General features: G+C 43.8%; 1 protein-coding gene across 6 annotated transcripts in view; it reads left to right on the top strand.

Moving 5' to 3' along the window:
* The window catches only part of LOC147879516 (UDP-Glycosyltransferase superfamily protein), a 57716-nt gene that overhangs the window by 6652 nt on the left and 35958 nt on the right, over positions 1-15106 (top strand). For 5 of the 6 annotated variants that reach the window (XM_087371585.1, XM_087371586.1, XM_087371581.1 and 2 more), the window contains 2 exons: positions 14232-14303; positions 14873-15026. In XM_087371585.1, coding sequence (XP_087227711.1) covers positions 14232-14303; positions 14873-15026 — 226 coding nt within the window. The remainder of the gene's footprint in view (positions 1-14231; positions 14304-14872; positions 15027-15106) is intronic. The other variant, XM_087371583.1, reaches the window with a different exon arrangement.

Below are 15106 nucleotides of genomic sequence, written 5' to 3'. Positions count from 1 at the left end.
CAGATGTAGCAGGGTGATGGGGGGCTAGTCGATCCCTCCGACGGCTACTCTAGTAGCCATCTGGCAGGATATCATCTTCACATTGCGCGTCATTTGGGATTGCGGTACTCCTGGCTCAAGAGTGACTGTCGAGAGGCAGGAGCGTTTCTGCTAGACATGGTTGGCAGGAGTTTTCTACATCCTTTCCGTGAGGGGTATTCGTTGGGCATATAGACCACCAGCATGGCTACTAGGCTCTAGCTCTTGTTTCGGACTCTCTATAGGCAATGAGCCGTGAGCTCCGGAAACGGATGGTTGTTATTGTAGCTGGCAACCAGATCTTTTCTTTATTTTCATCAACAGCCCCTATTGGAAGCTGGATGTATGGTTTTTTTCAAGCATTAATAGAATTTACTTCTTTTTGCCCCCCCCAAAAAAAAAAAAAAGTCTATTGACGGACAAAATAGCCAATGAGACCAAAAAATGGAGTACATCCAAGCTGCAATGAATTTCCGAAGCTTGGAGCTCTGAGTCTCCTATCTGGTAGAATGACCACCCATCATGACCCATGGGCTGGTCATCCATCATCTTTGTGCCCTGCTTGCACTTTGGAGGGGAGAGTGGACTTTTGAACAATCAACACTGCAAACACCATGCCCTTCCAAATGAGAGTACATCCAAGCTGCAATGAATTTCTGAAGCTTGGAGCTCTCAGTCTCCTATCTGGTAGAACGCCCACCCATCATGTATGCCATACAACCCATGGGCTGGTCATCCATCATCCTTGTGCCTTGCTTGGACTTTGGAGAGTCGTGGTACTTGTTCTTAGGGAGAGTGGACTTCTGAACAATCAACACGGCAAACACCATGCCCTTCCAAATGAGAGCATCAAAAACCATGTTTTCTGCTCTTGGGAGGACAATCATCCCCTGACTACTAGAAACATCCATACTATCAGTTGTAAGAAAAGACGAGAGGCAATCCCATTTTCTGCTCTTGGGACCATCACAATCATCCCCCCAAACTACTAGAGCCATCTATACTTTCAGTCGAAAGAAAACACGAGAGGCCTCCTAGACTGCAATGCCTCGCTGTCCTCTAGCAGCAAGGGAGGGGGGGATTCGGATGTGTTGGACTGGAAAAAGATGGGAAACTTTGCGACTCTTGGCTTTTCAGCGAGTACGTTCCATTGTACTTGATCAATGATAATCTTGGCTGGCAGCTCTTCCTTAAGCTTGTCATCATCATATTCGTTGTTGACTTAGTATCCCACGTGAACGAACTCGTGCCCCATGTAGGAGCATGTCAGCGAAAAATTCAGAGACCCCAATGATGTCCTCCTCGGGGATTTTAGTGGGATGTAGAGGGTCAGCCTGAAATTAAAAAACAATTTGAGTGAGCAGAGCAAAACCTGTAATGTATATCCTTCACAAGAACTCACTGAAAAATGTCAAAAATCCCACTTGAAAAGTAATTGCCTACATTACGAGTACGCTCTCTAGCAACTGGTCATACTTCTCACGGATTCAGTGGAGTTTCTGAGACAAGGGAGGGCTCTCCCTAGTGCCGCTTGGATGCTATGCAAAGGATTGGAAGCGGTTGAGAAACTCAAAAGACTGAGGGATTGTTTGCGGCTGAATGAGGTCAAGCACTTGTGGCTCCATGCACTGTGGAGTGAAGCTCTCCACACAAGACACACTGCCTGTATCTTGACCCTGCTCACACGGTGGGTCCATCTCCATGAGTGTACTAGCCTAAATAGTTGCTTGTTGTCGATGTCGAGCTCTCCTATTTGCATTCTTCTCTTTTTTCTCTTTGAAACGGTACCTAGCACATACTAGGAGGGACATGCATGGCCTTGCCTTGAATGGGTAGAGGCTATGAAGTGAAATGTTAAGTGGGCTCCTGTTGTGATATAGGTGCCTTCCCTCCTTGTCCCTCCACAGGGCATCTGGCGAACTTAAGGCAAGCCTTGGCTAGATGACCAAGCTGTTGACAAAGATGGCAATGTTCTAGAAGGCCTGCCACCTCTACCTACTGAAGCACAAACCCTGTCTAAAGGAATCTATGAGGGTAATGAGGAAGTATATGGGGATGTGATGGCACGTACTGTGAAGCTGTGGTACTAGGGGATGAAGAAAACAAAAGGCGGTCCTATGTAGATGTAGGGTCTCTGAAGGATAGTTTGGGCCATCTCGATGGTGGTAGGTGTATCTTTGGTACTTCCATCATTTATGTGTACCAAGGCTGTTGTCGTGGGGTTCTCTAGGGCTATTCCAAAGTGTGCTCCAATCAAAGGAAGTATGCCTTTGTACTCTAGGAAATCTTACGGTGACCAAGAACATTGGCATGCTAGGCTTGGTCTCCATGTCATCCACAGTGAATTGGGAATAAACAAACCAAGTGGGACCAAACATACACTGGGCTCTGTTGGAGTAGGCCTCAAACGCAATGGGACATGGTTGCCTCTTACCAGAGTTTGCTGTCCGCTTCTCATCCTATTTCTGGAGCTGTTTCAGGCTTGAATAGGCTCTTTTTGTTGGCTGAATTCTCATCTTCCCTTTCTACTCTCTGCTACAGCTATTCTTATTGAGTTTCTGCTAGGTTGGATGCCCTGCCGTTGGCCCGGGAGAAAGAAAGAAAGAAAGAAAGTTTATTATAATAAAGTCTTCGGAAGACCGATGGGTCTATGAGACTATGAAAATCTTGATACAACAAGCTGTGGTAGTGGTGCTACTAAACGAGCATCCATACCAATGCAAAATGCAAAAATGCAGAATGGCAGTACTAAGTCCTAAGTACAACATAGTCATGTCGATGGTTGACTATATATCAATCTCAGCATCATCCTCAGTATCATCATCATCATCATTGGCGGCAACAAGATATCAGGATGGATGAGGCAGTGGAGGTTTGAAGTCGGCAATAGAGTGCCGTTGGCCACTCAGAGGTGCGGTCCTGGCACGTCTCCTAGTCGTAGCTTTGCGTCTGACCAGGGCTACTGTGACCCCTGTCGGTCGGGCTTCGACCCTAAACAAGGAGGGGATGTCCCCAAGTGTGATCTGTGTGTCAAGCCTCTGTCTGAGTTGTCGGGTCACAGGCTCCGGGTCACGACAGCCACTACTAGAGCCACCGACACCAGTGGTACAGTCACTATCAGAGCCCCCTACACTAGTGGTACAGCCACTTGCAGTGCCACAGAGGCAGGGACCAAATGGGAATGAGCATGGTAGCAATGCTCAAAATGTGCAGCAAGGGCAGCAAGCCCAACCGCAGTATGTGGTTCAGCCTACACACTTTGGAGGAGGATCCATTTTCCAGGCCATGACCTCACATCCAGCCCCAAATTCTTTGTATGCTAATGTGGGGATACAGCCTGGATTGCAGGGAGGCAGCCCTATGATGTCACACACTCAGCCAGTACCACACGTGCCTGTAAAACCAGCTGTGGGGGGTGTTCTTCAAGCTCCCGAAGGACCCCAAGGACAGCAGCCACTTTATTTGCAGCCCCCTGGCTATGATCAGTTGGAGCCCAGGCTCAAGATGAAGGATTACAAGGAAGGGGGGGCAGCGGTGAAGTTTGAGACCTTCAATGGTTATGCAGATAGAATTAAGGCTCAACAATTTGATTTGGCTTTTGCTGGAGGGTACTTCAGAGAGTCTTCGAAAATTAGGAAGGCAGCCACATTCCTTAAGGGAAATGCCATGCAGTGGTGGTCTAACCTTCTCCTTTAGGGCCAAACACCTGCTACATGGGTTGAATTTAAAAAGGCATTCTTAGCTGCATGGCTCACCACTACTTTTGAAGTGGATGTCATGACTCAGTGGCATAACTTGAATGCTAGGGAATGCAGGAATCTTGAGGATTACAACAAGAAGTTTTGGGATGCGCTTCTACTTGTGAGCTCTTACAGAACCGTCCCCATTTCTGAGCAAGCTGAAAAGTATTGTTGTGGTCTTCCCAAAGAGTTGAGGGACTATTGCACTAAGACATTTCCAGCACGTCACAGTTGATAGATAATGCCAACACAGCTTACTCACTCATGTAGGGCAGAGTCTCAGGTTTCAAGAGCAACTTCAAGGAGGAGCCAAAGAAACCACAGCAAGCTGGAAAAGTCCCTTTTAAATCAAACTTTGTGGCAGGACAAAGGAGAAAACAGCAGCCGAAGACTCTCACTCCTGAGGAGAGGAACAAGTTGTTTACTGAAGGGAGGTGCTTTCTCTGCAAAGAGATGGGTCATAGGGCAGCAGATTGTCCTAACAAGAAGAGGAAAGAACCTGCAGCAGCTCGGGCTGACACTAATCAAGGCAATAGAGAGGACCTCAGAGGCAAGAAGCCCAAGCCAAGTGCTGCCCATATACCTGACATTATTGGGGGTGAGCATGATGAGAAGAAGACAGAGATGTGCAGAGCATGGGGCAAGCTACGAGATCAGCATTGTTTGTACTTCTTTGATTCAGGAGCCAAAGCAAATTTCATTACTCCTGAACTTGCAGCTCAGTTGGGTCTTTGACCAGAGGAGATTGGTCCTCTTTGTGAGGCCAACATGGTTAATCCGGAGCTTAGTACCCCTATCACTCCTATCATAGGGATTCAGGGATATGTGGACTATGAGGATTTTTATGTGATGCCTTTACCTGAGTGTGATGTTTTGCTAGGGATGCCTTAGATGTTGCATGCTATCATAGATACACATGACAAGAAGCTTACCTTGACTTATAGGGGGTAAAACCCAAGTCATAGATGTAAACTCAAAGGGAGAATCGGTCCCAGTTGTATCCGCTTTGGCGATTTCCTCTATAATGAAAAAGCATCTTTTTGCATATTTGATTTTTGTCAAAGAAAAAGAACCATATGAGGATAACTCTGATTTTTCCAAGCTAGGAAAACAGCAAACTGAGTTTTTATTTCAGTTTCAAGATTGTTTTTCAAATGAACTCCCAGAGTAGTTACCTCCTAAGAGGCTAGAAGATCATACTATTGATATCATTATTGGCAGTTCTCCACCTAACCGACCACCATACAGGGTGAGTGCGGCACAACAAGAGGAGATCATGTGTTAGGTAAATGAATTGTTACAGAAGGGGCTGATGCAACCAAGCTCTTCTCCATATTGTTCTCCTGTCCTACTTGTGCAGAAGAAGGATGGATCTTGGAGAGTGTGTATTGACTACAGGGCTTTGAATAATATCTCAATCAAGAATCAATTGCCTATTCCATGCATTGATGATATCTTGGATCGATTAGAGGGATCAGCCATCTTCAGTCGCATTGACTTGAAGAGTGGTTACCATCAGATACGAATCAGGCCCGAAGATGTACATAAGACTGCCTTCAGGACCACTTTTGGGCTTTATGAGTTTCTTGTTATGCCATTTGGTTTGACCAATGCTCCTGCTACGTTGTATGATGGATCGCATTTTCAGAGAGCACAGGAAGTTTGTGGGTACATTCTTTGATGACATTATTGTGCACTCGAAAGATGAAGAGGAGCATAGGCAATACTTCGCAATTGTATTTGCAGAACTCAAGAAACACAGTCTACTGGTCAACCCCAAGAAGAGTGAGTTCTTCATGCCAGAGATACATTTCTTGGAACACATCATCTCACGAGATGGAGTGAGGATGGATCCTGCCAAGATAGAGGCAATCAAGAATTGGCCTCCATTGAAGAACTTACATGAAGTTTGTAGTTTTCTTCGCTCGTGTTCATACTACATGCGCTTCATTCGCTATTTTGCTGAGATAGCTTCACCCTTACATGCTTTCCAGAAGAAGGTAGTGCCTTTCCATTGGGGGAAGAAAGAAATTGCAGCATTCAATGAGCTGAAAGAAAAGCTATGCTCAGATCCTGTCGTCATTTTGCCAGACTTGCGAAAGCCTTTTGTTCTTCAATGTGATGCAAGTGGCAATAGTGTTGGTGGAGCACTAATGCAGGAAGGCAGAGTGGTTGCATATGAGAGCAGGTTGCTTCGAGATGCTAAACACAACATGAATGTACATGAGCAAGAGTTGGTAGCTGTAATTCATGCTCTTACTGTGTGGAAGCACTATCTTTTAGGTGCTGATTTTTATGTGCAAACTGATCATCAATCGTTGCAATACTTTCTCACTCATAGAAAGTTATCAGAGAAGCACATGAGATGGGCAAACTTCCTTTCTATTTTTCATTTTCAGATTGTACATGTGGCTGGAAAGAAAAATGTAGTGGCTGATGCACTTTCCAGAAGGCCACGTACAGAAGCTATGTCCAAGAAATCATAGGTATCTGCAGTTACCATTGCTTATCACAATGAGCCAGATGCCATGAAGGAGCAGTATGCTACAGATGATGCTTTTGCACGTATTTATGATCAGTTTATGGAGGGCAATAGGCATGATCATTACATACTTAAAGAGGGATTTATGATGATGCATGGAAAGCTGTGTGTAAGGCAGCCATTGAGGCATAAGGTGCTCATTGAAAGTCATGCCCCACTGTATGCACGGCATAGGGGTATTGAGGCCACAGTCAAAGCAGTAGAGCACTACTTTTATTGGCCTTCACTATGGAAGGATGTTGAGGCTTATGTCAGGACATGCATCACTTGTCAAAAGGTGAAGTATGACAGGCAGAAACAGCCAGGTTTCCTTCAACCTTTGCCTATACCAGATAGACCATGGCAATACGATTTTGTTTTTGATCTCCCTTGCACTCCTTCTGGTCATGATGGCATTTGGACCATAATTTGCAGATTCAGCAAGATGGCTCATTTCATTTTGGTAAGGAAGAAGATTACTTCAGAGCAGATGGCAAAGGAGTTCTTAAAATCTGTTTTCAAGTATCATGGGATGCTTGAGTCTATCGTGAGCGATAGAGATCCATAGATGACCAGCATGTTCTGGAAAGTTTTGTTTGAAGACATAAGAACCTCAATGCTGTTTTCATCTTCTTATCATCCACAGTCTGAGGGTCAATCAGAAGAGGCAAATTCTACAGCTTTGGATTTTCTCCGATGCTATGTGTCTGAGCACAGAACAAAGCGGGAACAATACTTGCCACTGATTGAGTATGCATACAACAATACAGTGCACTCTTCAAGAAAGGGAAGGTAAAGCTGTACACTAAGCTGAATTTGAGGCACTAAGGCCCCTTTCAAGTTCTTGAGAAGATCAATGAGGTAGCTTACAGGTTGAAGCTACCTGAGCAGTGGACCATCCACAATGCCTTCCATGTTAGCTTACTGAAGCCTTTTCATGGAGAAGTGCCACAGGATGTGCCAGTCGAAGAATAACCTGAAGTTGATGAGCAAGATGAGGTCTTTATTCCTGAGCAGATTGTGGCACATAAGGAACGGAAAGTTAATGGTAGAGTTGCTAGACGCTATCGTGTGAAGTGCAAGAACTATCCTGCGAACGATGCGATCTGGATGGAAATTGGCAAATTCACCTCAGGTTTTACAGCTCTACCTTGAGGCATTTGCTCTCGAGCCTACTGTGGTAGTCTCTCATGCCGGTTCAGCAGAGCATATATCTGGAGCATTACCGGATGCTCATGGGGGCGGTAGCACCTCTGCACCCACAGTGCAGGCAGGCTCACAGGATATCTAGAGGTCGCTTGGTAACACTGCGGTTTCACCCGAGGCACTGATGCTGACAATGTTTCTGCCATGAGACTTCTATGATGAGTGATCATGACACTCCAGTTGGTTGATACACTACCATATGGATGGAACTGCAGTCCTGCTGTATGTATATTGTATTTTTGGTACTTCATGTGATGTTGTACTATTGATTATGGGCTGTTTTATGCCTATTGTGACACCCTTTTCTATTTGCTGTAATTTTGGGACAGCAAACAAGATAGTTTGCTGTTTCAAGAGGGGGGTATGTCACGGGGACGTGGTCGTGATGGTGAAGTGTCTAAACTAACTGTCACTGAATTTGGCCTAGGGTACCAGGCTAGGGGCCTTAGTTAATGCCCAAAAGGTACCTATGATTTTATGTGCAATAAGTGCAACTCTTGGTGCTATTAGAGTGGTTTCATTTTCTAAGGTCATTGGTTTGGTTCAGTGGGGTCATCCTTTCAAAACTGACCCCCTAGAGATCCTACAAAATAGGGTCATTGGTTTCTTTGCACTAGGGTCATGGTGTGCAATCTGACCCCCTAGGGGCATTAAAAATCCCTCGTCTCATTTTGCTTAGGCGTCTATTGGTGGCCTATCTGCTTGCCGTGTGTCACCTCTGGAAGTCCCTGGAAGGCCCTAGAGCCCTTCCTTGGCTTTCCTTGCTGATTTGAGACTTCACCCCTAACCAGGGGCAGCTTCATTCATTCATGGCGGATTTCTGCAGCTCTCCCTTTGCTTGCTGAAGTGGAATTTCGTGCTTTCTTTGTGACAGTTCTTCTCCCCTTGGTGCCCTATGTTGCTGGCATGCTTCTGGGACCCGGACACCTTCACTCTGGGCCACTCTTGAAGCTGTTTTCGACTTTCTTCACGACAGAAGTTCTTATTTTCTGCATTTGAAGTCATATTCATGGGCGCCTCTCTTCTTGCTCCTGCCTCGTGCAAGGCGCACTGAAAATGGAGCTGTTTGTGGGCTGTAAACTCTGTTCTGGTGGACGCATTCTTGGCTGATCTGCTATAGCTTGCTGGATGCACTCTTCTTTGATTTTTCACTCTCTTCCTAGGGGTGCAGTGGTTGGCCTTGGGCTTGGTAATGGCTTGGAAATGGTAATGCATTGCTTGGCATGCTGTCAGACTGGTCTACTTGTGATTATGCATGTCTACCGAAAGGAACCAAGGTAATAACACTGGGAGTTGGTCACTAGTACAGCCACGGGTTGGCGTTGTACTGGGTTGCACCTGCGGGTGAGCTCTTGAAGGGAGTCCCTTTGTATTTTGAGCTAACTAGATTAAATAAATACTACAAGGGGCGCCAAGTGTTGGGGCCAATGGGTGTCACTCTCTATGTTTCTGAGTAGGGGCATTCTAGCCTTCCTTGTCTTGAATGGTTCCATGATGCTGTACAGTGAAGTTCTATGCTTTGAGTTTTGTTTGTGAACAAAGGAAATCATTTAAGTTGGCTGTATTTTCATCTATGTGAGATAGTAGAGATAGATACACTGCCCTTAGTGTTCTAAGGCCGGTTACATATGGGGTGTGCAAACCTGACTTGCCATATGCTGCTTACTGCTATTGATTGCCAACTGTTAGTTTAGTAACATTACTGCTAACTGTAGAGTTTCAACCTTGGTGTCAATTGCAGTCAATCGATCCTGAATATCTTTGACTTTCATAATATGAGCTGACACTTGATTTCCATCAATTGAGCCATAGAGAGAGAAGCTAAGACTGAAGATTGACCACATAGGCAAGTGTTTGAGTCCCACACTAGTCCCAAAGGATTGTCGATGCTTTGGCAAAATTGTAGCAGAATCACGTTTTCAGCTACCGTCATCCTGATCATAACCATGCTTGTGCATACTTCTCCTCTAAGTTGGTCATCTTATCATCATCTTCTTTATCTTAGTCGAGGATCTTCATCTTCGGTGTAATGGGTGCCCATATCAATGAAGTCATGCCCATATTGAGGTGACATGGAATCATCTATCTGTGGACACTCGGGAGATACTTGCCTCATGTAAATCAATTCATGCAACATAATTGAGTCATGCTGAAAACCAATGATTGGTACATCGTAGTCAGCTGTCTTGGCATTGAGTCTTCGAGAAGGAGAGCTTCCTTGCGACTCGAACGAGCCATGATATTTGGATATAAGATAGAGAATGGAGATGCCTATTCCTCCTCCTGAAGCTCTCTAGAGGAAAGTAGTGGATTGCAATGAAAGTATCTTTCGATGATGGCTCCTGATCCAATCTAGATGAATCTGACATGTGGATCACATCTCTCCACAATGATCATCCCCATGAGAGTGTGACTTTGTGAGATCCACCTGCTCCTCCGGACTCCATGGTCTCATCACGATAGGCAGAGTCCCATGTGTATATCCAGACTGGTGGTAGCTGATGCTCCATGCTCGGATGAGTCTCTGTGTAGAAGATAATGTCTCATCTTTTGTTGACTTCGAGAAATTCTCCGACTCTGAACATAAGTGAAACCGGCCTTCAATAAACAAAAGGGCAGTGATCTTCTTCTACTCAGTCATAAACTTCATAAATAGCCACAATGCAAGCTTCAGTCACTTAAATCACTTAGCACAACTTAGAAACAAGCTTCAACAACAACAAAGGTGAGGCTAGAATGCCCCTGCTCAATGAAAATAGTACACAGTGCACCCACTGGCCCCAAATGCCTTGGCGCCGCGCCCCTTACGGTATTTATTTAATGCTTATGAATGGAAATGCTTTACAACAAGGATTCAACCTTGCACTGTTCCTCTCTGCAAATCCTCTACTTGTCTTCAAGGCATCTAATCCCAGTGCACCACTAGAATTCCCATTGGCAAGGCATACTCAGGCATTCACTTCTGATCTGACACAACTTAGAGGCATTCAAGCATCCAAACCACTGGCAAACTGAGCTCAAGGCAGCCTCAAGGCTATCACATGCATCCACACTGTCCTTAGACCTTCCACAGGATCACCCTTGCCTTTGGGTGCTTCCTAGAACTTGTCGGAGTCCTGAAAGGACTACACACAACACGCATGCACTGCAAAAAGCTGCAAAGCAAGAAAGAACAAGGAAAAACCGAACCTGGAACCAACTCCCGCTGTCTGTGGCAGAGGGGCGAGCTCCTTCCTCGCACCTATCCTCTGTCCAGGCTCCCCGCAGGGTGCAGGTGTCTTCCAGCAATCAGGAGAAGAGAGAAATGAAGGTAGAGAGTGGAGGGTTAACAAGAAAGAGCTGTAGAGGAAAGATGGCTCACAGATCTGCCCCGAAATGATTGCCTCGGGATCTGTGCCTGAGTCCTCCTAAGAGGAGGTGCCAAAAGCAGCAGGGAAAGTTCCTCCTGCAGCCTGCACTGGTCCAAAACAGCTTCAGAAGCCACCACGTAGCCAAAAACATGTGCACAAAGGTCCAGCACAGCAAAAGACAACCCCGGGCACCTGCTCGAGGCAGTTGAACACGATTGTACGGACGTCCGTACAGTCCATACAGACGTTTTCGAAAAGTTCAAAAATGACTTCCGGCACCCCTTATAGCACATGCAATCAAGGGCTATTACAAAAAAACCTATCTATGAATTTTTATAACCTATATACACCCCTTTTGTAAATTTAGAGATGATAAAAGTAATTAATAATTAAGCAATTAATTAAAATGAATAGAAATTTATAATTAAAGGATTAATTATAGATTAAAAATTAGTTAATAATTAGCTAGTAATAGAAGGCTCAAGCCTTGGGTGGGCAGGTAGGATCAAGCCCTATTTGGCTACATATTAAGGGATGTACCACATGTGGGGAGCACTTTCCTCTCTGTTCTATCAAAACTTTCATTTGGTATCAAATGTGGAAAATACTTTACTAAAAAAGATTTTTCATTTCCCTCACATTCTCTTTCCCACCCATTGTACCTCCACCTTTGCCATAATTTGTGGAGATGGATATATGTAGTGTTGCAAAAACACCCTTTTTTGAGTCTACTAGGTCAATATTAAGTAGAGGTGATCCCTTATGTAAGGAAATATGCACATTTTGAGATGATAAAAGTATCCCTTATGTAAAGAAGTTTGCACTTTTTGAATTAAAAAACCCTTATGTATGTATATTTGATGTAACTTCAAAAAAATATAAAACCCTTTCTGTTAATTGCATGTGCTATCTTACATATTGCTTCGTGAAACCTCCCAGGGCAAAAACTAGATAAAATGGCAGGAAACGTATCCGAGTTGCATGGAGCTGAGGCTACAGAAAGATCAGAAGCTAGTTATGGACGCTACATTAAAAATTTTACAAAAACTGTGCACCAAATCAAGACAAACCTCTAACAAGGAACAAAAATTAGAATGGCTGATACGTGTAGCAAACAGTGCAAACATTGCAAGCATTGCCATGACAGCCCATCCAAGAAAAAATCAAAACAATCATATGTATTCCTTATTTCTGAATTGATGTCCCACGTTAACCGGACAACGGATTATCTATCGTCAAGTGTTGACAAACACATATGAAAGCGAGAGTGCAAACAAGGGAAACCTGGGTTGGAATTTACTGATTAGGGCAGTGCCTGCCTATGAGCCCCATCAGGAGACCTTAGGCATGCCCAAGGAATGATTTTGTGGTGTTATTTTACATTGTTTTTCGGGCGGGCACTAGGGTTTTAACTATGTTTTGACTGTTCCAAGGCTAGTAAAAACGGCTTAAAACGGCTGAAAACAGGTTTGAATTAGCTCAAACAGCTCAAAAACTGCGCAAGAACAACTGAAAACGTCCAACACCTTTGGGAGAGTGAGGGGAGAGAGAGATGGAAGGTGGGGGAAGGGCATGCATACACATGCATGACAAATGGCATCTCCTCCTTGCCATTTGCCCCTTCATTAAAGTCCTAACCCCCATACCAAGGACAACGTTGGTTGTCCTTGGGCCCAACTTTTAGACCCCTCTTTTAAAGCCTTTGCCTTGCCCCTAGGACCTAGTGGTGCACCTAGACTTTGCCCTTAGGAACTTCTAGGAAGTGTGCACTTCCTCTAGCCAGTCCCTCACGGCCAAACCATTACAACACTTAACCATGGTTAACCTTGGGTTAAGCGTAGGTTGAGTTACGAAGATACTTTACATCACTTTTCACGTCCTCGTGAAAATAAGGTTCCATTGGATGTGAGGGGGCGCACTGCTTGAATGAGGTGGTGAGCGGGAGGGCTATGTATAGGGGAGGTCTAACCCCTGCTCTAGCCAACCTACTAGGTTTGCTGGCCGACCAAAGAGCCAACCAGTTTGGTTGGCTGGCCGACTGCCTGCTGCCTACACTCAGCGGTTACTCTTGTGCAGCCTCCTTCAGCGTTCGCTGCTCCAAAACAGGGCATACAGCCCTGGAGAAACAAATACACCCTAGTGCCCGCCCGGAAAACAATGTAAAATAACACCACAAAATCATTCCTTTGGGCATGCCTAAGGTCTCCTGATGGGGCTCATAGGCAGGCACTGCCCTAATCAGTAAATTCCAACCCAGGTTTCCCTTGTTTGCACTCTCGCTTTCATATGTGTTTGTCAACACTTGACGATAGATAATCCGTTGTCCGGTTAACGTGGGACATCAATTCAGAAATAAGGAATACATATGATTGTTTTGATTTTTTCTTGGATGGGCTGTCATGGCAATGCTTGCAATGTTTGCACTGTTTGCTACACGTATCAGCCATTCTAATTTTTGTTCCTTGTTAGAGGTTTGTCTTGATTTGGTGCACAGTTTTTGTAAAATTTCTAATGTAGCGTCCATAACTAGCTTCTGATCTTTCTGTAGCCTCAGCTCCATGCAACTCGGATACGTTTCCTGCCATTTTATCTAGTTTTTGCCCTGGGAGGTTTCACGAAGCAATATGTAAGATAGCGCATGCAATTAATAGAAAGGGTTTTATATTTTTTTGAAGTTACATCAAATATACATACATAAGGGTTTTTAAATTCAAAAAGTGCAAACTTCTTTACATAAGGGATACTTTTATCATCTCAAAATGTGCATATTTCCTTACATAAGGGATCACCTCTACTTGATATTGACCTAGTAGACTCAAAAAAGGGTGTTTTTGCAACACTATATATATCCATCTCCACAAATTATGGCAAAGGTGGAGGTACAATGGGTGGGAAAGAGAATGTGAGGGAAATGAAAAATCTTTTTTAGTAAAGTATTTTCCACATTTGATACCAAATGAAAGTTTTGATAGAACAGAGAGGAAAGTGCTCCCCACATGTGGTACATCCCTTAATATGTAGCCACATAGGGCTTGATCCTACCTGCCCACCCAAGGCTTGAGCCTTCTATTACTAGCTAATTATTAACTAATTTTTAATCTATAATTAATCCTTTAATTATAAATTTCTATTCATTTTAATTAATTGCTTAATTATTAATTACTTTTATCATCTCTAAATTTACAAAAGGGGTGTATATAGGTTATAAAAATTCATAGATAGGTTTTTTTGTAATAGCCCTTGATTGCATGTGCTATATGGGGTTTTTGCATAGTGAGCCCCCCAGGGGGGTTTTGCTTTGGTTTCTCACTTTTACCTTTATACTTGCGTGTCATCATTTGGTGATAAATGGTCTGCCGTTATCTTCAAAGGCTAACCATTGTTTGTAATATGCAGGCTGTAGCTGCTGCTTTAGCAAAGGCAAGGGGCCATTATTCAATAACAATAATTACTCATGCAGCTCATGAGGTATGCTTACTATAATAGAATACATTTTCCAAAAATTGATGTTATTAAGCTGTCTACTTGGAGTAAAGAGATGAGTATGTTAGAAATTTCTACTTCAGGGAAGCCTGGGGATTAAGTGGAGAGACATAAGATAAATAAAGGAATGATAATATGTTGTTTTAAAAACTATTGACAGTCCTTAGTGTGTCTAGAGGTTCTTCTTAAGCAGTCTCTTTTGTGGAGCTTGTACTATGCTTACATAAAAGCTATTTTGATGTACCTTTTACTTGGTTTTTGTTTGCAACACGTGTTCATTGACAATGCAAATAGTACCTTTACTAGTTTCTGCTTGCAACATGTATTTATTGATAACGCAAATAGCTATGTTTGTGGCAACTCTATGCAAATATATAACCAATCCCATCTTGTTAAATACTTCTTCTGCTATTGTGAAGCTTTGCGTATTAGACCCTTCAAATGTCTTATCTTAATAAAAGTTCTCTGCTTGTTTTCTTGTTGAGGACTTGTCCATCAGCTAGTGCTTATTCACTTAGGGATGCATGACCTTGCCATGTTTTTATCTTATACAGAGCTTGATGAGGCCATTATCGTCTTTGCATGTTACATTTATCCCCATCTCATCTCCTCCAGTTGTATCGGCCTACAGTCTTGAACAAAAAGTTCCAGGAACTGGTGTACAGCAAGATAGTAAGTTTCAAGTAGAACAAGATACAGGGGCAGCTGGTAAATCTCCTAATTTTCGGGGATGGTAAAATTTATTTTCTGTCTAGCTAGGGATCTAGATATAGATGGTTACCTTGTTG

The sequence above is a fragment of the Dipteris shenzhenensis genome, chromosome 33 (genome assembly GCF_047967505.1).
Source record: "Dipteris shenzhenensis isolate YYH24624 ecotype China chromosome 33, Dip_SZ_1.0, whole genome shotgun sequence".
NCBI lineage: Eukaryota > Viridiplantae > Streptophyta > Polypodiopsida > Gleicheniales > Dipteridaceae > Dipteris > Dipteris shenzhenensis.
This window is presented reverse-complemented; position numbering and strand designations above follow the sequence as displayed.